Here is a 24,266-nt window from a genome sequence, read left to right as displayed (position 1 = left end):
TAGAGTTTAGAAACAGTAGATATTTGCACATTTCCAAAATTGGGAATACTCATACTAGCATGAGAATTATCAGTCATTTTTTAGAATGACTTTTTTTACATAATGTCTTTGATTTGGAAGGCAGAAATGCATCAAAAGTCAATACGTAATAACAGTTCCTTTACAAATCTGAATTACCCTAAGTCTCCCAATAAAAATGGTACCTCACTTGTAGGGGTATGCATAGTGCCCACGACAGGAAATGGCTCAAAACCCAACGTGAACACACCACATTTTCACAATGCAAAATTACCCTTTTTTAGCAATGTGCCAAGCTGTAGTTTTTTAACCCTAGCTCTGCCGGCACCTAGGGAAACCTAGCAAACCTATACATTTTTGAAAACTAGACACCCAGGGGAATCTAAGATGGGGTAACTTGACTGCCTCTCACCAGGTTCTGTTACCCAGAATCCCTTGCAAACCTAAAAAATTGCCAAAAAAAAACAAATTTTCCCCACATTTATCTGGTGGAAAGTTCTGGAATCTGCTTGGATCCCCAAATTTCCACCCACCCAGTGTTCCCCAAAGTCTTCAGAGAAAAATGGTACCTCACTTGTGTGGGTCGACCTAGTGCCCGTGACAGGAAACGGCGCGCAACGTGGACACACCTCAATTTCGCTGTGAAAACTTACCCTTTTTTGGCAAAGTGCCTAGCTGTAGTTTTTGAACCATAGCTCTGCCGGCACCTAGGGAAACCTAGCAAACCTATACATTTTTGAAAACTAGACATCCAGGGAGGTATGGCTTGCGTGGATCCCCCAACGTTTCCTTACCCAGAATGCCCTGCAAACCTCAAATTTAGCTGAAAATATCACCTTTTTCACACATTTTTGTGTGGGAAAGTTGTGGCATCACCGGGCTGACACAAATTTCCCACCACCCAGCGTTCCCCTGGGTCTCCCGATAAAAACGGTGCCTCACTCGTGTTGGAGGCCCAAGTACCCGCGACAGGCAAGGGCCCACAACGTAGTGAGGCGACATGAAAATTACCTATCTCAAAACGACCTGGTTTTGCAAGGGGGGTCACTTGGGTTTTTGGCCCGGTGCTCGGCGGCCACCTAGGGAAACCTACCAAACCCACACATTTCTGAAAACTAGACACCTGGGGGATTCCAGGAAGGTATGGCTTGCGTGGATCCCCCAACGTTTCCCTACCCAGAATGCCCTGCAAACCTCAAATTTAGCTGAAAAAATCACCTTTTTGACACATTTTTGTGTGGGAAAGTTGTGGCATCACCGGGCTGACACAAATTTCCTAACACCCAGCGTTCCCCCGGGTCTCCCAATAAAAACGGTGCCTCACTCGTGTGGGAGGCCCAAGTACCCGCGACAGGCAAGGGTCCAAAACGTAGTGCGCCTCAACAGGCAAGGGTCCTAAACGTTGTGCGCCTCACTACGTTTTGGACCCTTGCCCGTGGCGGGTCCTTAGGCCTCCCACACGAGTGAGGCACCGTTTTTATCGGGAGACCCGGGGGAACGCTGGGTGGTAGGAAATTTGTGTCAGCCCGGTGATGCCACAACTTTTCCACACAAAAATGTGTGAAAAAGGTGACTTTTTTCAGATAAATTTGAGGTTTGCAGGGCATTCTGGGTAAGGAAACGTTGGGGGATCCACGGAAGCCATACCTCCCTGGAATCCCCGGGTGTCTAGTTTTCAGAAATGTGTGGGTTTGGTAGGTTTCCCTTGATAGCCGCCAAGACCGGTGCCAAAAACTCATGGGACCCCCTTTGCAAAACCAGGTGGTTTTGTGATAGGTAATTTTGATGTCTCCTCAATTGGTTTTGGGCCCTTGCCTGACGCGGGCACTAGGCCTACCCACGCAAGTGAGGTACCATTTTTCTCGGAAGACTTTAGGGAACGCGGGGTGGGTGGAATTTTGTGGACCCACGCAGATTCCAGAACTTTCCACCACAGAAATGTGAGGAAAATTTGTTATTTTGGACACATTTTTAGGTTTGCAATGGATTCTGGGTAACAGAACCTGGTGAGAGCCAGTCAAGTCACCCCATCCTGGATTCCCCTCGGTGTCTAGTTTTAAAAAATGTACAGGTTTGCTAGGTTTGCCTACGTGCCAACTGCGCTAGGGCCCAAAATCCACAGGTATGCACATTGCTAAAAAAAAAGCCGGAGCCCAGTGGGCTTTCTGCCGCCCTGGGGGGGAAATCGGGGAAGGGGGTTTCATCCCGATATGCCCCTAAAGGGGCAGAAAGACTGTGGCTATTTTTTGTGGGGGTGGGGGCATTGGTATGACCATTTTGGGCAGCCCACACCCCCACGCATAAAAAAAAGCCTGCGTACTCGCTGGCGCCTAGTGGGCTTTCTGCCCCCCCCCAGGGGGCAGATCAGGGGCCGCTGCCGCCAACTACCCTCCCAGGGGGGCGGAAAGACTGGAGTTTATCTGGGTGTGGGGTGGGGGTATTGTCATGCCCATTTTGGAGAGCCCCTACACTAATAAACCAAAAAAATCCATGGTTTCTAGTGGGCTTTCTGTGCCCCCCAGGAGGGGCCAGATTGGGGGCTACAGCTCCCATCTGCCTCCTGGGGGGCAGAAAGACTGTCATTTTTGTGGTGGAGGAGGGTGGGGTCATTGGCATGCTCGTTTCAGACAGCCCACACCCTAAAAACAATTGCGCAAAAGAAATACCTGGTGGATAGTGGGCTTTCTGCCCCTCTGGGGAGGGGGGGGGGCAGATTGGGGGCTACTGCCCCATCTGCCCCCCAGGGGGGGGCAGAAAGGCTGTAATATTGGCGGGGGGTGGGGGCATTGGCGTGCCCGTATCGGGCAGCCTCCACCCTAAATAAAATCCATCACCCTAAAGAAAATTGCGCTAAAAAAATCCCTGGCGTCAAGTGGGCTTTCCGCCCCCCCAAAGGGGCAGATTAGGGACCAATGCCCCATCTGCCCCCCAGGGGGGGTAGAAAGGCTGTAATGATGGTGGGTGGGGGCATTGGCGTGCCCGTTTCGGGCAGCCCCCACCCTAAAATGAAACTAAAAACGAATCCCTGGTATTTAGTGGGCTTTCCCAAAGGGGCAGATTAGGGGCCAATGCCCCATCTGCCCCCCGGGGGGGCAGAAAGGCTGTAGTAATTAGGGGGTGGGGTGGGGGCATGGGCCTGCCCGTTTTGGGCAGCCCCCACCTCTATTTATTTTTATTTTTTTTTATTCCCTGGTGTCTAGTGGGCTTTTTGCCCCCCCCGGGGGGGCAGATTGGGGGCCGATGCCCCATCTGCCCCCCAGGGGGGGGGCAGAAAGGCTGTAATGGTGGCGGGTGGGTGGGGGCATTGGCGTGCCCGTTGCGGGCAGCCCCCACCCCTATTTTTTTTCTTAATTCTCTGGTGTCTAGTGGGCTTTCTACCCCCCCCCCCCCCGGGGGTGCAGAGTGGGGGCTAATGCCCCCATCTGCCCCCCAGGGGGGGCAAAAAGACTAAATGGTGCCAACGTCAGTTGGGGGGAGCAAAGGCCCTTGCCCAAGGGGCCGCTCCCCCCTCCCTGGTGTGTAGTGGGTGGATCCCTGCTTGGGGATCGCCCTCCTGTGGCGATCCCCAGCAGGGATCCACTGGGGAGGGGTACCATTGGAAAGGGGAGAGTCTCCCCTTTCCAACGATACCTCTCCCGTCTTTCTACGTGCTCAGGGGGCTGAGAGAGCCCCCTGAGCACGTAAAAAGTGAAACTGAAATGAGCCTCTTGGCTCATTTCAGTTTCACTTTCGCTGTAATGCCGATCGTCATTACAGTGAAAGGGGGGGGGGGGGGGGCTCGGGAGCTGGGGAAGCTCTTCCCCAGCTCCCGAGGCTATTTTCACTAAAAGGGAATCCCTTCCCAGGGAATGCCCCATGACAAGCTGTACTGGTCATGGGCACAGCGCGACTGTGCTCCATGACGAGTCCAGCTCGTCATGGGCACACAAGGGGTTAAAGATAAAAATACAACCTATTTATATAAATAGTTGGATTTTTTTTGTGTTTTCTTACTATTCAGGTGTTTTGGTACTTTACACTTTACATTTGTTCCTTTGTCAAAGCTTGACTGCAATAAGGCACAGCTACCCAGGACTGAGCTAAGATTTTGCAAACAAACCAGTTGAGCATGTCTCCACTTCTCAGAAACACCACACCATGGTTTTTTGTGTTTACAGAGAGGTAGGTGAGTGAAATAGCATGGAGTCTGAACTGGCCTTAAACTCTGCAGATGTGAATTTGTTCACATGTGCGCGCTATATTGCCTGCTGTAGTCAGAGGCTTCATTTCCCAGTGGTTTCATTGCTGCTCGTTGAACAATCACAATTTATTCACAATGATACTTAGTAGTTAGTCCACTGTGTATGCTGTTGAATGTCACCTATTGGAAACCAGAAGCATATTTAAGGCAATTAACGTTTTGGGTTATATACCCCTACCAGTATCTCTGATGAGCGATCAGATTGACATTATATTGCACACTTCCTTAGACTGTACACGGTTGTGTCTTCGAATTTGTTCCATCAACATGCATAAAGCCCAGGTCATGGATAGCCTCAGACACCTTCAAGTGAAATTAAGAGTGGAGAGCACACTGCATAGGATAAAGTATTGAATATTGTTCCATCTCATAAGTAGGAAGGAATATTTCTTTGATGTATTTTAAATAGTTCTTCTTGCAGCTCACCACTCTGCTCATCCCTTTTCGTTTCCAGCATCGGATAACAGGAGCTAAAACACAGATGATAATAGAGGACTGGGACTTCCTGCAGCTACAGTGTGCCTTGTACATCAACAGTGAACTGTCAGGCATCCCTCTGAACATGGCTCCCAAGAAGTGGACTCGAGGTTTTGTGCAGAGGTTAAAGGGAAAACAGGGTATGTGTTAAAAATGTGGCTTCTGAGTTCCTCAATCCCTTGCCAACCATTTGAAAATATTCTAAAAATATTTCTTATGGACCAAAGTAACAAGTCTTAGAAATTCACTGAAACAACAAAGGTTAAAATGACGTTATAGCTAGGTGAAATTGTCAGCTAAAACATAACATTTTAAATGGAAAAAAACCACCAACATTCCCCAGTTATACTTAACTGAACTAACTATAACTTGCATCCTAGCCATACACTGCTTATGACCTTACATATTACATAACATGACAAGTTCTGTGACTTTATTGATGACCTCACTGATGACATAACAAATGGCAATATTGTCACCTCTTTTGATATCATTCAATGAATTTGACAGTTTGTAATATTCTTCTGACACTGAAAGATATTTATGATCTACATCTAGAGGAAATTTTCTGTTCGTTTTCTTCTCATAATGAACGTATCTGAAAGAAACACGTTAGTTATATTCCTCACCTTAGAATATCCCCAGGCGTCAGACTGGATCCGGAAGATTTTTCGTCAGCAATACCCCTTGCGCGTCGCTATGCGTCGTCTGCGGCTCCGCGTCTGTCGTCGGCGTCGTGCGCCGGAATGACGTCGTCGGAGTACTTAGACGCCGCCCTCGCGCGCTGACGTCAGTAATTTTTTTTTCCGCGCCAGTAAGCGCAGATCCGGGAGAGCTACCCCTTTAGTCAATTTTTGACTAACTTTTTTTGACTCTTTGGTCAATTCTCGACTCTGGTGCCGGAAGGATGCCTGGTTTCAAGGCCTGCGACGACTGTCACTGACTGATGTCGGTGACCGATCATCACCGCCGGTGCCTGTACTGCTTGGGCCTCGACCACGACGCGGCGTCGTGCTCCGATTGTATGGCCCTGACCTCGAAAGCTAGGCGGGAGCGGTCCTGCAAGCTTCTCGAGCTTCGCCACTAGGCTCTCGATCCCGGTCCAGGTGGAGGTCCAAGGATCGGTCGCGGAGCCGCACTCGACATCGTCACTCGTCTGGCTCGAAGTCTTCGGGTAAGTCGAGGCACTCCAAGAAGTCCAAGAAGCGACACCGCTCTACGGACTCCCCTCGCCGGTCGCGCGACTCGGCCGAGGGTCCGGGTGGTTCCACCCCCGTGGCTCCGCAGGGGCCGCAGGCGCTGCGCAAGTCCCCATACCCGATGGTCCCTGGGACTGACGCGACGCCGGCGGAGGTCAGTGCCTTCCTCTCGGAAGGGTTTGAGTCCTCCCACCAGCTCCATGATGACAGTTTCCACCCCCGAATCCGGTCGATCTCGATCCCCGGTTCAGCCCCTGTCCGGTCCCGACGCCGATGCGGCGCCGCCCGACACCGCATCCGACGCCGCTAGAGACACATATTGTCTATCGACCGGCTCCGATCATTCCTCCTGTTTACCAGGAATCGGATGACGGGGGCGACTGGGAGGGGTTTGATGACCCTATGGCCCTTCAGAGCCAACTTGCACAGGACTGGGCAGATGAACTGGGGGAGGCCAGTGGGTTGGATACCTCTCCGGACACTGGATTCATCTCTGCTCCGACTGTGGCTTCGGAGGAGGGTGCAGCTTTTTCTGTGGTGCTGCGCAAGGCGGCCGAAGCCCTTGGGCTTGAGCTGCCTGCCGTGGCTGTGAGGACTAACATCCTCACTGAGGTGCTTCAGTCTGCCGCATGCTCCACTGAGCCTCTGCTGCCATTCAATGAGGCCCTCACTGACGTTCTGCAGGGCACCTGGTCCAAGCCCTCCACAGTCCCTCCTGTGGATAGGAACGTTGCCAGGTGCCACCGCCCTGCTCCGGGCGACCCCAGTTTTCTGTCCCAACATCCCACCCCCGAGAGTCTGGTTATCCAGGCCTCTATCTCCCAAATCTCCTTCCCGTCCGCTCCTCCGGACCGGGATTCCAAGAGACTGGAACAGTTCGGTAAGAAGCTGTTCTCTTCGCTCAGTTTGGGCCTGCGGTCTTTAAACACCGCCTGTCTCTTGGACCGTTATTCCCACTCTCTGTGGGATGCGGTGGAGGACGTGCTGCCACTGTGCCCGGAGGAGGCCCGGGCACGGCTTTCCTCTGCCCTGGCCGATGGGAGAGATGCAGCGCGCCATGCAATCCGATGTGGACTTGACACTACGGACTCGCCGGGTAGGGCGATTTCTACCTCGGTGGTGCTTCGACGTCACGCCTGGCTGCGGTCCACGTCTTTTTCAGGGGATGTCCAGAGCACCCTCATGGACATGCCTTTTGATGGCGCTCGCCTTTTTGGTGAGAAAGCGGACAGTGCGCTGGCTCGCTTCAAGGACTCCCGGGCTACGGCCACGTCCTTGGGCCTCTCTGCCCCGCGGCCACAAACTTCCGCTTTTCGCTCCTTTCGTGGCCAAGGAAGGGGCACCTCCTCACGTCCGCCTAGCCACCGGCCGCAGAACCAGCCTGCACGCGGTCGCGGACGTGGTCCGCCGAGGCGGTACCGGAGGACGACTCGGTCAGTCCACATCCACCCCGGCAGCATCCGCCTCAAAGCCTTCCTAGTCTGAGCTTTCAGGCCCATTCCACGCCAGTGGGCGGCAGAGTTCGCCATCACCTGCTCCACTGGCGTTCCATCACGTCGGACAGGTGGGTGCTGCAAATCGTCCGAAGGGGCTACTCCCTCCCCTTCGAGACGACCCCTCCAGCCATGCCACCGCAGCACCACCGTATCTCGGGGGATCATTTGACTCTTCTCCACGAGGAAGTTTCAGCCCTCTTGGCCAAGGGGGTCGTCGAGCGCGTTCCGAGCCCAGAAGTAGGTCGTGGTTGTTATTCCCACTACTTTCTGGTTCCCAAGAAGGGCAAAGGGGGCCTACGCCCTATCTTGGACCTCCGGAACGTCAATGCCTTCCTCCGGAAGGAACGGTTCAAAATGTTGACTTTGGCTTAGGTTCTAGCTGCCCTAGACCCTGGAGGCTGGATGGTAGCGTTGGACTTGCAGGACGCATATTTCCACATCCCCGTCCTGCCGACCCACCGGCGTTACCTGCGGTTCACGGTGGGTCAGGAGCACTTTCAGTTCACCGTGCTCCCCTTCGGCCTTACCAGTGCCCCTCGGGTGTTCACGAAAGTGATGGCGGTGGTCGCAGCTCATCTGCGCAGATCAGGGGTTCCAGTCTTCCCCTATCTCGACGACTGGTTGTTGAAGGCGGGCTCGCCCCAGGCAGTAGTCTCCCACCTCCAGACTACGGCGGATCTCCTGCATTTGCTGGGGTTTTCCATCAACGTGCCGAAGTCACACCTGAGCTCCTCTCAGAAGCTCCTCTTCATCGGAGCGGTTCTCGATTCGGCGCAGTTCCGGGTCCATCCACCGGAGCAGCGGGTCTGGGATATACAGGCCCTGATTCCCATCTTTCGGCCTCTATCCTGGGTTTCGGTCAGGCTAGTGTTGCGGCTTCTGGGGCTGATGGCCTCCTGCATCCTACTAGTGCATCACGCCAGGGGGCGCATGCGGGCTCTGCAGTGGGACCTGAAGTTTCAGTGGGCCCAGCATCACGGCAACCTGTCCGATCATGTCTTGATCTCGGAGGGCACTGAACAGCAGTTGCAGTGGTGGCTCACGGACCGCGATTGGGTCACGGGCAAGAGCCTCTCCCTACCCCTACCGGAGCATGTCGTAGTGACGATGCGTCCCTCCTGGGATGGGGTGGCCATATGGGAGAGGCGGAGATCAGAGGCCTCTGGTCTCCGGCAGAGTCTCGCCTCCACATCAACTTGTTGGAGCTGCGAGCGATCCGACTTGCACTGAAAGCCTTCCTTCCCTCTGTCCGGGGAAGTGTCGTGCAGGTGTTCACGGACAACACCACCGCCATGTGGTATTGCAACAAACAGGGCGGGGTGGGGTCGTGGACCCTTTGTCAGGAGGCTCTGCGCCTCTGGACATGGCTGGAACACCAGGGTGTCACCCTGGTGGTTCAACATCTGGCGGGCTCTCTGAACGCCAGAGCAGACGAACTCAGCCGCCGGTGCATGATGGATCACGAATGGCGTCTGAACTCCGAAGTGGCGCAAGGTCTCTTTCAGCAGTGGGGAGAGCCTTGGTTAGATTATTCGCCACCGAAGAGAACGCGCAATGTCAGCAGTTCTGCGCGTTGGAATTTCCAAGGCGGCACTCGCTCGGCGACGCTTTTCGTCACGAGTGGAGTTGCGGTCTGTTGTACGCCTTTCCGCCTATACCACTTCTGCCCAGAGTGCTGAAGAAGATCATGCGCGACCGGGCCCAAGTCATCTTGGTGGCTCTGGATTGGGCACGAAGGTACTGGTATCCCGAGCTACTCAGTATGTTGACCGATCCTCCGATACGTCTGCCCCTTCGGGAGGATCTTCTGTCGCAGCAGCAGGGGACGGTCCTCCACCCAAACCTGTCCAGCCTCCACCTCCATGCGTGGAGATTGAGCGGCGGCAGTTGATGCCATTTGACTTGCCTCCTGAAGTCTGTGATATCATTCTGGCAGCCAGGCGTCCCTCCACTAAGACTATATACGCCTGCCGGTGGAACAAATTTGTGGCATGGTGCACAGCAAAGGCTGGGGATCCCCTCTCCGCCCCTCTTTCTGAGGTTCTCCTCTTTCTTCTTTCTTTGGCCCGGCAGGGCTCTGCCCTGGACACCTTGAAAGGTTATCTTGCTGCTCTCTCTGCCTTCTTACGGCTTCCAGATCAGCCCTCTCTTTTCAAGTCCCCTGTAGTGTCACGCTTTCTAAAGGGCATTACTCACACGTTCCCTCCTGTCCCTTTCGTAATGCCTCAGTGGGACTTGAATCTTGTCCTGACATTCCTGATGTGCGCTCCCTTTGAGCCTCTTCACAATTGTCCTCTTCGTCTTCTCACTCTTAAGACTGCTTTCCTGGTAGCCATCACCTCGGCTAGACGGGTGAGTGAGCTCCAGGCTCTGTCGTCCAAGCCTCCTTTTCTATCTGTTCATCCGGACAAGGTTGTCCTTCGGCCTCGTCCTTCCTTTCTACCGAAAGTGGTGACCCCCTTTCATCTTGGGCAATCTGTCACCTTGCCCACCTTCTTTCCGCCTCCGCATCCTTCCAAAGAGGAAGAGCGGCTCCACCGTCTGGACCCAAAACGTGCGTGTTAGAAATGGGGGTCTCTAGTTGGCAATGGCTGGCCACTGTCCAAGTAGGGACCCTTCTTCCTAAGTCAGAGTAAGCAGCCTACACCCTTTGACAACCCCTGCTCAACCCTGTGGTAACGTAGCACGAGCAGCTAGGCTTATCTCCGAGGCAATGTGTGAAGCATTTATGACCATACACAGTAATACAATGAGGAACACTACAAATGGACACCACTCAAGTAGTTATGAAAAATAGGTATTTTTATATAGACTTAATCACAAGACCAATAACAGTAAAAATCCACAATACTATAAAAATATAATTACTTTAAAAATGCTGCAAGGAAAAATAGTTCAGGATGCACAAAATGTGATTTAGTTCAAGGCAGTGGTCTCTGCGACCCTTTTACTCACAAAGTATCTGGTTCCTGGAGCAAAGCAACAAAAATGTCGCTAAGGCGTTGTAGCGTTAAACTTCCTCACGCTAACCAGCGATGCGTTGAATCCTTACCGCAAGGGAGGATGATGCGCTGGGTTGCGGGCAGGACAAAGCGACAAACTTCCCCACGCTAAGCCGGTGATGCGATGAAATCCTTGCCGCGAAGGGAGGATGATGCACCGAGCCTGTTGCGTGTGCGATCTTGCTGCGCTGACAAAGATGGCGCTCCGCGAGGAAGCGACGATCCGGATTCGATGCGGGGAAAATGGCGAACGCTCGGCGTCCGCGCTGCGATGATCCTGTTGCGATGATTCTCAGATAGCGAGCGTTTTCAGGCCCGCTGACAGGAGCTGCGATGATTTTCAGATGGCGGGCGTTTTCAGACCGGCTGACAAATGATGCGATCTTCGGGGATAGCGAGCGCTCGGCGACAGCGGAGCGGCGATTTTTCTCACGCTCACCAGCTGCAGCGGCTCGCTAACGGAGGTTAGCGACGATTTTCAGCGCTCTCTTCTCAGCAGTAGAACTAGAGGCCCTGGAACACACAGGAGCCTCACCTGCAGATAGTAATCCTTGCTGGGAGGAAACAGGAGGCTGATGGAGTCTGATGTGCCTGCGACTCCAGCAGGAGGCTAGCTCTCTTCTAGCCCTTGGGTGATTGCTGAAGCACAAAAATAAAAGTCCAATCAAAGTTCTTTTCCTCTTTTTGAAGAACCGTAGTAACAGCTGCAGGCCAGTCCCAGAAACAGCACACAAGGACAGTCCTTCTCCTGCAGATTCTTGTAGCCACACGGACAGAGGTTCTTCTTGTTATCCAGGAGCAATACAAATTGTAGGGGTTTGTGCACAAATATTTATACCCCCAAAGTCTTTGTTCTTAGGGGTCCCAAGCCTCTGAACCCAGCCAGAACCAGTTTTGCCCAGCCCTGGAGCACTTTGTTGATCAGGCTGCATCCTTCCTTTCAGAAAGAGGGGGTTTGCCTCAGACGCACAGTGGGAGGTGGAGCCAGCTTTCACCTTGCCAGGCACAGCCCTATTCAAGTGCAGGAGCTACCCCTCCCCTCACACCTAGGCAGGTCGCTCTATTCAACCCAGGTCTGACTCAGCCTGCCCTGTCCCTCCAAAACCAGACAGCCAATACACATAATAGCAGAGCAACTGGAAGGCTTAGGCAAGAAAGTACCTATACTCTAAAAGTGGTAGTTTCAAACCCAGAATATAAAAATAACCTTCACTAAAAGATGTATTTTAATATTCTGAGCTCAGGCATACTAGATTCGTTTTTCTACCATGTTCTGTGGGTCAGTTAGGACTATAGGATGTAATAGCCCAGACCTCCCATTCTGGCCTATGGAGAACAGGTAGCCTTACAGTAGTGAAAAACGAAATTGGGTGTAATTCACTACTAGGACATGCTACATACAACAGGGCATGTCCTACCTTACACATACAATGCGCCCTATCATAAGGGGGGCTTACATGATGCCAAGGGAAGGTTTAGGGGCTGGGAAGCGGGTGCACTTCACAGCCAAGATGGCAGTTCTGGACTGCACGCAGACACTGCAGTGGCAGGTCTGAGACACGCTTTACAAGCTGCTTCTGTGGGTGGCACAAACCAGTGCTGCAGGCCCACGAGCAGCATTCGGTTTACCAGCCCTGGGCACACACCGGCCACGCTACTAGGGACTAACAGGTAAACTAAATAAGCCAATCATGGATGTACCAATTCATATGTAATCTTTACAAAGGGAGCATTCGCGCTATGGCACTGAATGGCAGCGGCACAGCGCCCAGAGCATCTATAACCAGCAAAAACAGAGGAGACACAGCGAAAAAAGGAAGGGAGACTCACGCCAATGGTGCCAGGTCTAACAGTGCGCTCTCCATTTATTTGGACCGCACTAAACAGTTCCGAGTGGACGACCAGCTTTTCGTTGGCTACATGGGTGCAAAGAAGGGAAAAGCTGTACACAAACGGACCATCTCCCGGTGGGTTCTTTTGTGTATCAAAATCTGTTATTCCTTGGCAAAAAAGGAACCGCCTGTTAGGCTGCGCGCCCATTCTACTCGGGCCCCAGCGGCTATTACTGCTTTGGGACGGGGAGTCCCTTTGCAGGACATCTGTCAGGCGGCGACGTGGGCTTCGCTGCACACGTTTGCCAGGCATTATTGCCTAGACAGCCAAGTCCGGAGGGATGGCTTCTATGGCCGTTCTGTCCTCCAGGACTTTCTGGTGTGATCTTGGTTCGCAAACCCACCACCGGGGTTGGTATTTCTTGGGTATCTATTCTAAGGTGAGGAATCTAACTAACGTGTTTTTTACAGATGAACAAGTTACTTACCTTCGGTAACGATGTATCTGTAAGAAACATTAGTTAGTTAGATTCCTCACCGACCCACCCATCCTCCCCGTTCTGCGAACTGACATCTAGGGTTAAGGCTAGTCCCTTTCAGGGCCCTAGAATTTTTTGGCACCAGTGTCGGTCTCTTGCATGGCTCTGCGTTCCTGGCGCGGAAGGCTATGTACAAGAACTGACGTCAGCGCGCGAGGGCGGCGTCTAAGTACTCCGACGTCATTCCGGCGCACGACGCCGACGACTGATGCGGAGCCGCAGACGACGCCTAGCGACGCGCAAGGGGTATTGCTGACGAAAAATCTTCCGGGTCCAGTCTGACGCCTGGGGATATTCTAAGGTGAGGAATCTAACTAACTAATGTTTCCTACAGATACATCGTTACTGAAGGTAAGTAACTTGTTCTTTTGCAATAGTCTTGGATTTGCAGGATTGTGTGTCTTTAGGAAGTGTGTTTTTGGTGAAGTTTTGTGTTTTGTGCACTCGGGAAAGGCTGTATTTAGTAGGGGACTTAACTACATAATTAGGTTTGTGAATGTGGAAGGACTGGCCAGCAAAAACAACTGAGCAGAATTACACAAAATTTGGCAGAAAGCTAGATATTTACTCAGAAAGCGTGCTTTTTGTATTTGGTGTAAATTTGTGTAGTTTTTAAGAAATTAAAGTTCAAAATGTATAGATATCTAGAGACACAGGAGTACAGAGGCCCAGCCAGATCAAAAGAGATGATTTGATTGGCTACCTCACATCAACAAAGATAGTTGGCAGCCATTTTAGAACTCTGAGACTGAGTCCCTTTGTCCTGAAAAAAATACAAATAGCATAATGGGGTCAGGGTGGGGTGTCCTGACCTACTAGGCCACTCCCAGGGCCTAAAACAATTGCAGGACTGCGGTGGGAATAAAAAACCCATTACATCACAATCCCTCTCCGGGGAGCTAGGTCCTGGGAGGTATATGCTCATTTTCTCTTTTTTTAATAATAAATGGGGAGGCAGGTGGGTGTGCATGCCTAACTCCCTGAGCCACTTCTTGGACCACGGGCATGACAACGTTTTTACTCTCAGATGAGCGCAGAAAACATCCCCGCTCATGACAGTGCAAGCAGGGAACAGTTAATGTGCTCCCATGAGGAGCAGAAATTAAGCTTCTGCCAATTGGGAGCACATTCATTGTTGCAAACTGTCACTGGTACCCAGGATGGGTGCTGGTTAAGGGCCTTCAAGGGTTTTGGGCCTTCCCCCAGTGCCACCAACATGAGATAAATGGCACGGCAGAGCAGGAATGGGCTCCCAGAGCTACTATTAAAAATTAAAGAAAATAGGCTGGTGGTGCCACTGGTGGGACCAGGGCACAGAGAATATAATATAAGAAAGAAAGGCCCATAGTGTGGGCTTTGTTTTTCAATATTGTCTTTGCCGTGGGGCTCCGATGAGGGGGCTGCAAGGAGCACAGCAGTTCCCAGAAAAGTTTAAAAGAAACACTGTAATCTCCTGGGTCATTGAATACATGACCCCAGGAGAACTTACCATCATTTTTAAAGCACTCCGAGCTGGAGCTGTATGCTGTTCAGCTGGAATGCGGGGAGCCTTTGTGGTTGGTTCTATGGCTGCATTCTGTAGCCTGAAGAGTGTTAAAGAGACTCAAACATGCATTTATGGTTGTTTTGAATAACAATGCTTTATTTTAAATATTTTTGTGACAATTGTTATTTATTGAAATGTGTGTTCCATGATATTGTTCATTAAATCACTGATGACATCTGAAATGAGAGCTTTAATTAAATCGCTGTTCATTGTGAGTGCACAAGTTATGGTTACTTCACTTAACTAGAACAAGTGAATTTTTTATGTTATGTTTTAACTGACATTTTGACCTAACTACAATGTCCCTTGAACCTTTTTGTCCCCCATCCCCCCCAGTGGCTTTCTTGAATTTCTCCGGTTGATTTAAAAAAAAATATTATTACAATTCCTAGCTATAATATCACTTTAATCTTTGTTTTATTCAGTGAATTTTAGCTTTTCAACGTGACGTTAAATGCCCATTGCCACCCCCCTCCTCCCCCCACCTTTTGCTCAGCCGCCAACGGATCACCCCAAAACTTTACAGACTTTTTTTTGGGGGGGACATTTCGTCGTCAAGATAGGTCAAACGGAGCCAAAGTTACTAGCCAATCAAAATGTACATTTTATATGGAAATGTCGTCCTAACCATAACTACACAGAGGCGAATCCTACCATGTATATATGTGTGTGTATGTATATTAATATTCCCTGAAAAATAAGGGTTAAAGTTAGGTGAAAATGTCAGTTTAAATATACAGTTTTAAACTAACTAAACCACTGAAATTCACCAGTTATAGTTATCTCACATAACTATAACACATACCCTGAAGTAACTATAACTCGCACCCTGCCATTCACAGTGTTATTAATTGATTTCATATGTTGCAGTGATGTTATTAATGATGTGATTGAAAGTTTCATGAGTGATGTAATATTGGGGGTAATTCGCAGCGCCTGGCGAGGGCGCAAGTAATAGTTACTTTAGGTCTCCCGCCGTCCTTTTATTTTTTTTTAAAACCTTTATTTCTTCTTTAAAGTGGGTGTACATTTAAAAACTTAATTTATCTAAAACTACTAAGTGGATTTACACCGAGTCAACAAAAGCACGCTTTCTGGACCAAGGTCTAGCTTTGGTTTAATTCCTTTTTGTTGTTTTGGCTGTTGCTTTGTCTAATTTTTCTATGGAAAAACGAATTGGGAAATCTTGTTTTGGAATTTATTCTCGATGGAAAAAAGTAAAACTACAGCATTTATACGTTGGTTAAACACCAGGCTGACTCATGAGCTCACAACGGGTAATGTATAAGTACCTCCATGCACTCTGCCATGCCGCCTCTCATTCACCAGCCCAAGTCTCCAGCACAGCAATCGCAGCAGAGTGCACCGGTTCCATAAGAGCAACGCCCCCCTTTCAAAAATGCATCATCACGTGACAAATACGTCATGTAAATTACTTCCTATGTATGTACGGTTTAGGTAAAGTAAGTGAACCCACTGTCTTATTTGTATCCCAGAGAGGCAGATTTGAGCACGTAGTTGTGCGGACGGTCGCAGGAGGTGTTTTGTTCAGGAAGGAGCTCCAAAGCGGCGTGACTGTCTTCAGAACGAATGGACGGTCCAAGCGGACTCAGTGCGCTGGGGGGCTAAGAGAAGGCTGGCAGGGAGTCTCGTGGTTAAAGTTACCATATTTTTTATTAGCCAAATCCAGAGGAAACAACGTTTTTGTTCTAAACAATCCAGAATCACCAATGAGTTCGCCAGCTAGGACATTTGCAGTACAATAAATGGAAACCAGGGAAGCCATCGCCTCCTCCTGACAGGAGACTGCTTTGGAGGTCAGAACTAACCGCCGCCCGGAGCAGCTGTTTTGAAGCACACTTGTGCTTGCGTCAGTACTGTTCTTGGAGCGCGCGCGTGAGAGAGAGGGGGGGAGCAGGAGGTGAGCCCGGGAGTGGTGCGCGCACAGTATGCTCTTTCTGAAGCACATACTCCTGCTTGTGGCACAACCCTGCGTGCTCCCGCAAGGTGGATGCCACCAGAAGCACGAGTATGTGCTTCGAAAAAGAGCAGAACGATGACTAAAAGTCCTCCTATGCAGCGCATGCGCGCTGCGGAGGCGAGACCTGAAAATGCTTTTCCTATGGAAGCTTGGTCGTAACTATAACTACCCACTGGTGACCGCCACTAAGTAATGTATGTGTAAATTTATATGCATGTGTTTGTAAATGCCTAAATGGACAAGAATCTATAAACATATAAAACATTTATGCTGTGCCAGTAAAAATGTGTGACCCAATAACTGTGTAGTGAGGAGGTCAACGCAGGAAGGTTGTAATTAAAGATGTTTTATTCAAGCAGGTAACATGTTGAATAGTTTGGAACAACAAGTAGTTAAGTTGTGAAGGAGAGTCCCACCAGAAGCAGGTTGCCTGCTGCTCAGCCCATGCTCAACTGTCGCAGAGCACAGGCACTGGCTGAGCAGGAGGTGTAAAATACATTACAAATGCAGGATACTACATATCCCCTTTCCTTCCAACAGAAGCACAAATTCAATATATGAATAAAATATAGCGAGAGATGACCAAGGAAGAAATAACTAGGAAGAACAGAAACAACGTCAAGGAAAGGAGTAAGCAAGGCAGAGCGTAGAGACAGGTGGAAGAAGACGAGGAGGAAGCAAAGAGCAAGTATACACAAATGGGAAAGACCCAAACGCTCCAACAACGAATACAATAATGAAGTAAAGAAGAGACCGAACAGAAGAGAGCGAAGAGATGGCTGAAAGAAGCGAAGGGTGAGTATACACAAAAGGAAATGACGCATTCCCTCCAACAAAGAGTTCGAATGGAGAATGAAGCAGAGATAAAGCGAAGTAAACCACCAGAGAACAGAAAGACAAAGATGCACCAAAGACTACCCCCGAACATACCCAGTGGCCAGACAGGCAAGCAAGGAAGGAAGGACAAGGCACAACGCAAGCAAACAGAAGGCCTACCCAAACACAAGGAGAAGAAAAGGAAGGAACTTCTCCAGAACAATGGAGAACGAGAGGAACAGTGCAGAAAAGGAAAGGCAAAAGACTCAGGAAGAATAACAGGGTCTGTGTAAGGTACAGATTCCAAAGATGAAGAGGAAGCGAACATCAATAGGAAATCTGAACCGGAGAAAACAGAGGAAGCGAAGAGAGACAAACAGTATCACTATACTCCACCCCATTTCCAAGTAAGGTAGGAGTGTAACTTTGCGTATTTAAAACCGCAATGTAACACCATAGAAAATTACATAGAAAGGAAATCACAGCCAATGGGACTAAAACCCATGACGGTCCTCTACGCCAATGCAAAAGGGTAAGGAGCACTGTGAATGGGACCAAGGCCCATGACATAGCAGCCCGTGTAAGGACAACCCCCTTGAAGAGGTAAAGAGAAGTGACATGTAGTGATGGGACTATAAGATGCCCTGTGTGAGGGTAATGGTGAAAATGTAAATGGGACTGTGACCCATGAAACGGTGCCCCATGTAAGGGTAATTGTGAAAATGTAAATGGGACTGTGACCCCTGAAACAGTGCCCTGTGAAAGGGTAAAAACCGTAAGAAACCAGAGTAGTCACGTGATTGAGCAAATGGGGGGGGGGGGGGGGGGATCCCATTGCCCTCCCTGTGTAGGGAAGCGATAGTGTAAAATGTACACATGTAAAGTGCACAATGGACGCAGTGAAGGTATGTACTCAGAGCCCATAAATGCAAGATGTAGCCCATGTAGGCAATAGTGTAGTAAGCAAATGGGGAAAGTACCCATTGCATTACAATTGGCTAGATTACAGCATCAACATTTGCTGACTGTCCAAGATAAAGGTGTGCGTGTCACAGTAATATTTCCCTAACCAGACAATGGCACCTGAGATTATTGTGCACCAGTAGGATGACAAAAATGAGTTAATATTGGACTTTTAGAAAATCACCTCCTAGTGTTCGAGCGTTATGCCAGAGTTCCCAAGATGACGTGGATTGCCCAAACATAAAGGAAATCCAAAGGCATACTTTTCCTTTGATAGAAAGGACCAGGAAGCGGAAGGAATACCTGAACCTTATAAATATATGGACCAGATTCAAAAGCTGGAAAGCAGTGGCACTAAAAATCCCGCAACCTGGCTAATGCCATTGCCATCTCAGTGTGGGGAAACGTAAGGTGAATGAACACACGGTAGATGCGCAATAGTGTCCACAGATACAAAATGTACTTCAAAAAGTACCACACATCGGGCTAAGTTAAATTGTTCAAGTTCCACAGGAATTAAAGGTTCCATTGATGACGTTTAGAGACAATCCTACCTTGTACCCAATTTCGCCTGGCTAGGAACGCAGTGAGAGAGACCTACCCTTAGAGTCAATAGGGTGACCCCTTCACTGCACCGAAAACGGGCAAGGCGTGAACATGCCATGTTTGGCACCATTACTCACCGAATTACTCATGGCGGCACGTAGATAGACACAGTGCCGGGAGGCTCTCGGCACGCTACTAAGCCAAGTGACACTGAAAGATTTTCTTTTTACGTCGTTGATGATTGTGATGTCACTTTGGTTCGTTGAGGAGAAACGCGTGGCATATGAGTTGAGGTAAAAATGCACGTGCACTTTAACGGTAATAAACAGGATCACTGATGAGAGAATAAATGTGACTCACCAGCAATGTTCCATCTCTTGTCACAGAAATTCATAGTAATAAGGCAAAAAACGGCAAAGGAAAATGCTTCCTGAAAACATTAAATATCACGTGAACATCTTGACTAGAACTTCACAGGAGATAATTCGTCGTGTGAATTGCCTAGGAGGCGAACACGACCCACAGCGGTTCATAGGCGAAGTCTTGAGCAGGTTCTTTTCTTGAATGATGGGAGGGTGGAAAACATGACCGCTCCCATGCGACGTCTGGCACAGTTAATACATGGTTGACAAGCTCAAGACAGGTCAGCAGAATGTTCACAGGATCACACAATGCAGGGAGTGCAATAAATCAGCGTCAGCCACACAGTTCCTGGTCAGACACTGGAAACTCTCATACTGCTCAATGTAGAATGGAGACGGACCTTTCACCACCACATCCTCTTACCACTGTTTTGAAATAGTGGTGGAATAAACAGGTGACTGAAAGTTGTACAAGGCGTACTACAGACTGCAGGTGTAAATCCAATGTCCAAATAATGTAGAGTAGATGAGCACAACACGCTTGGGCCAGGGCTGTCCGATGGTGAGGAGACTGGTGGGGCTGAACGGCGTCGTGCTTCATCTTACTTGCATAGTTGTCGTCTTTTCTGTGTAAAACTAGTTTCTTCTTTGTTGTCCTCATTGTGGTTCTGTGCGGAACACACATTTCTTCATGTTTCTGTGGATACCTCATCGTGTACTTTTCTTTTTGTTGCTCATCATAAGTAGTCTGTAGTTCCGTTGTCTTCAGGTCCTCTTTTCTTTGGCAGATCACTGAAGAGTAGATGTAACACGTAGGTTCTTCGCCAGCTCGTCGCCTTAATAAATGTAGTGAGAAGGTTCACGCAGGAAGGTTGTAATTAAAGATGTTTTATTCAAGCAGGTAACATGTTGAATAGTTCAGAACAACAAGTAGTTAAGTTGTGAAAGAGAGCCCCACCACGAGCTGCCTGCCTGCTGCTCAGCCCATGCTCAAATGTCACTTCACCTCTCTGTGTCCCAACATTCCGAGGCACATCATGACTCCAACATTCTATTGAACACAGAGCACAGGCACTGGCTGAGCAGGAGGTGTAAAATGCATTAATAATGCAGGATACTATAAACTGCTTATCTAAAGCAAGCACACTAATAAACACCCATTTATTACTACACTGGAAAGGTCAATAGGAAAAACACTGGTTACCCTGTTTTTCCGATTGCATGTTGCAATATTTTGACATTCAAACAACACTGGCAGTAGTCCCAAGGCCTGTTTTTAGGGTTCGCGCTTGCGTTGCAGTGCGCAGCACTGCTCGCGCAGGGAGAGCCCTTTTGTAGGGGGTTTAAAACTGTACCTAGAAATTGCACATGCTTGTGCGTGTGCTTTTTCTTTTTTGTTACGGGATTGGCTTGTGCGTGCGTGTATTTCAGAAACCGAGCATGCAATAGGCCAAAGGCGGGTGCGTTGCTCTGTCCATGGCCTATTGGTGTCTGTTACCCGCACAGGGTAGCATGTGGTTTCCATTATCGTACGCAGACGCGTGCATGATAATGCAAAACACATGGCTCGCTGTTGCGCACGCGCACCACTCGCATGCTTGTCTAGTAATGCAGCCCTTTGCTCCACGCTGTCCTGCCGGGCTATCAGACCAGTATTCTGTGGTAATTGTTTGGCAGCGCGTGGTTAATTTCTCACTTTACCTCCTGTGAAGAAACGCACAGCACAACGAGTTAAAATAGATCAGCATATCGTTTTTCTGCTCTAAATAATCAATCTCGCCCACCTCAAATGCAGAATGCCCCACACAGAAGCGTGCAGCAATTACCGCGGTTATGATTTCTCGCCTCCCTCCGGAGGGATTACACCCCGCTGCGCTCAGCAGTAATCCTCGCTGTCCACTGCCTGGGCTGCCAGCAGCTTAGCCAGGAAGCAGCGTTCGCTGATGCATTGTTCTCTCCGTGCTTCTATTGTCTGATGCTCAAGCATTTCCGGGAGCCACAAGCTCGGCGTTCGTTACTTTCACCACAGATCAGAACGTCTTGCACCCTTCTTTCCATTGCTTAGTTTAATGTTAGTGTGATAAGAAGACAGTGTCTGACCATATCAACAGCATGTTTCATTTCTTTTATCTTTTGGTGGCTTGCTGCCATTTTCTTTTTTTCCGTTAGTTGTTGCGATTTTTATTGATTGATTTATTTGTTTTAAGATCCGAAAGCACTTTTTCTGTTCCGCTTTCAGTTCTGCTCATTTCACAGCCTTTGGCCTTGTACTTCCAGTGTCCTACCCCCTATGTTTCATGTGTCTTAATTGAGTGATCAGGGGTGCTGTGATAAGCACTCATTTCTGGAGGATTGTGTGATATGTAAACCCACAGCTGTCAAGGCCTTTAGCCCAAGTTGGCTTTGTGAACTTCCAGAGGACTTTAAACCGGATTCTGACATCAACTAAGAGCACATCGGTTGCTTCAGGGCTGCTTTACTTGCCCGTGCTCCCTCGGGTCCATGCACACACCTCTGCCTGGTTCTAGTGTTGTCCAAGCCCGTGAATGAGGTTCGTGAGCAGGGTGGTGATTTATGTTGCTGTAGTCCAGGCATTATGTAATTATGACTTCTTATCAGTTCCACCCGGTTGTCTTTGGGCAGGCCTGAAGATGTTATCCACAGAAGAGTTACAGACTTAGACCACAGAGAACACTTATGGAAAGTAGAAGAACTTTGTCAAATAGCACACCCATGTACTTCAATTTTTGAGTTGGCGCGGCAACTCTAATGCCTTAGTTTTATGGCACAACATTCTCTGAAAATTTAAGCCAGTGTAGAGACACTGACCTGCAGTTTGTGCATCATAATCATAATTGCATTTGAAAGCACAAGCATCACATTTGAAGGCCCCCAACTTACTAAGTGAAAATACAAGGGCTATCACGTAACAGGAAACGCCATGGGTGTGGTATTCACTCACCAGGGTGACAAAAAACTTCCCCATAATATAAAGCGCTGATCATTTTCAACATTACAAATATCAAATTATTCTGAACCCAGCAGCAAGTTTACTACTTTCTCCTTCCCCAAGGGAATGTTTGACACCAGTCCTCCAAGCTTTTCATTTGCCACCTATGGCAAGTAGTTCGGCAATCAGGGCACGTATTTTTCACAGACCCATCCACAGAAAATGCCTGAAGTACTTAAAATTGAAATTCCAACAATTCTCCCAAAATAGAGCATTATGATCTTGATTAGTACAGCATAGCAACTGCGTTCCTTCTTGTAAAATACAAGCATTCGCAATGCAATAGGTCTCGCAGTTGTGCGAATTTGAGCTAATGGCTTTGTAAATGGCAATGCCTTTTATTTATACATGTTGGTTTTTAAAACCTAAATAAAAGGCATTGTCATTTACAATGCCAATACCTTAAACTCTCGCAAATGCGAGACCTATTGCATTGCAAATGCTTGTTAATTTAAGGCATGGATTTAACCTCATGCATCCAATTAATGTTTAAATATCTCTTTGTATCTGTGCTCAACATGACAAAGTATCATGGTGTAAACCATGTGTACAGATGTGCAAAGTGTAATATGCTGTTAAGGACCATTTTTCGAGGTGCAGTCCTAATCATCATGATGACTCACTGGAGGCTTCGAATCATGTGAGTGATGGCTCCTCTGAGCACTCCACAATGGAAATAACATGATACACCCTATTTATTTGCATATACACTGTACAGTCCGTGTTCTGTATCAAAGTGGGTCGACTTGGTTTTATTATTTTTTTATTTTATTTTACGGAGTTTTATATAGCGCGAACTTGACCCAAAGGTATCTGCTATCAGAGCGCCTTATATAGCACCAGTTGCGTTATATGAGGACACATTCATTTTTTTGTTAGTCACAGAGATATTAAGTGATTTGTTCAAAATCATTGCCGAGACTCGAACCTGGTTCCCCAGATTCAAGGTCGACCGCCCTAGCCGTTGGGCTAACTCCTCTCCCCCGTTAGATTCCTACAATGCAGTATGAGGATTACAAGTAGGATTACAAGTAACTAAATAATCCATATACCCAAAAGCCTATCTTCTATTCTAGGTAGAGAAATATTGTACTTTTAAGTAGAAATCACATTTCTCATTTCACTTTCCAGGTCGTTTTAGAGGAAATCTATCTGGAAAAAGAGTGGATTTTTCTGGACGAACGGTTATTTCTCCTGACCCTAATCTGCGCATCGACGAGGTGGCTGTACCGGTCCACGTGGCCAAAATATTAACATTTCCTGAAAAAGTAAGTTCTGAAGAATTAGACCATTTGAGACCTTTTAAGAAGGGACCCCAGGATTGATATTTCTACAGATATGCAGTGAGAAATTGCCCTTTGAAGTGCTCCAGTATTTTCCAGGGCTCCTTGGTTTTTCTCATGTGAGGAGAGGCTTCTGCCTGTTTAACTTTGTTAATGAGCTCCGTGAAGCTTAACTGTGGCGTGACATAGGAAATTGGCCACGTCATAACTAAGTTTGCCCTCTCGTGCCTGTGCCAGCACTGTTTTAGATTAGCTGACTTCACCAATGGACTGCCTTGTAAGTGACTAAAAACTAGGTATGCCGAGATTCATTACCCTAAAGTCTCACTCCATGAACCATGGAGTCTGCTGTAGTTTTAATAATCTCTCTAATGCCTGTGCCATGGAGGCACCTGTGTAATGTAAGGTGAGGAGATAGCCTAAAATGATGGGTGCCTTATAAGAGTCCTGCTGGTCTGCTCCTGTTGCAGGTTAATAAAGCGAATATCCACTTCATGAGGTCACTGGTTCAGAACGGGCCCGATGTACATCCTGGAGCCAACTTCATCCAGCAGAGGCACATGCAGATGAAAAGGTGAGTCTGCAGTGCTGTCCCAAGTCCCTCCCCTCCCTCAGCCTTTCGGGGATGAATGGGAACCCTCAAAGTCTGACTCCACATGTTCTGTGTCACATTCTTGTTCTGTTATAGGTTCTTAAAGTATGGAAACCGTGAGAAGATGGCTCAAGAGCTCAAATATGGCGACGTTGTGGAGCGGCACCTGATTGACGGGGACATAGTGCTGTTCAACCGTCAGCCATCACTGCACAAGCTCAGCATCATGGCGCACATAGTAAGAACGCCACGGTTCTTCCAAATGAAAACTGGTTTTGTATCACTTTGCTTTTTTTTTTTTTTTTACAGATATGAAAAGCAGATAATCACACCACGTGGGCATTTTCTTTTTTGTAGAATTAGG

The 24,266-nt window shown here is 48.6% G+C and overlaps 1 protein-coding gene across 2 annotated transcripts in view; it reads left to right on the top strand.

Moving 5' to 3' along the window:
• Nucleotides 1-24,266, top strand: part of POLR3A (RNA polymerase III subunit A) — a 316,237-nt gene that overhangs the window by 115,080 nt on the left and 176,891 nt on the right. For both annotated transcript variants that reach the window (XM_085604841.1, XM_085604831.1), the window contains exons 7-10: nt 4,713-4,875; nt 23,159-23,295; nt 23,781-23,884; nt 23,999-24,140. In XM_085604841.1, the coding sequence (XP_085460967.1) occupies nt 4,713-4,875; nt 23,159-23,295; nt 23,781-23,884; nt 23,999-24,140 (546 nt within the window). The remainder of the gene's footprint in view (nt 1-4,712; nt 4,876-23,158; nt 23,296-23,780; nt 23,885-23,998; nt 24,141-24,266) is intronic.

Source organism: Triturus cristatus, chromosome 1_2, assembly GCF_964204655.1.
Source record: "Triturus cristatus chromosome 1_2, aTriCri1.1, whole genome shotgun sequence".
Lineage (NCBI taxonomy): Eukaryota > Metazoa > Chordata > Amphibia > Caudata > Salamandridae > Triturus > Triturus cristatus.
This window is presented reverse-complemented; position numbering and strand designations above follow the sequence as displayed.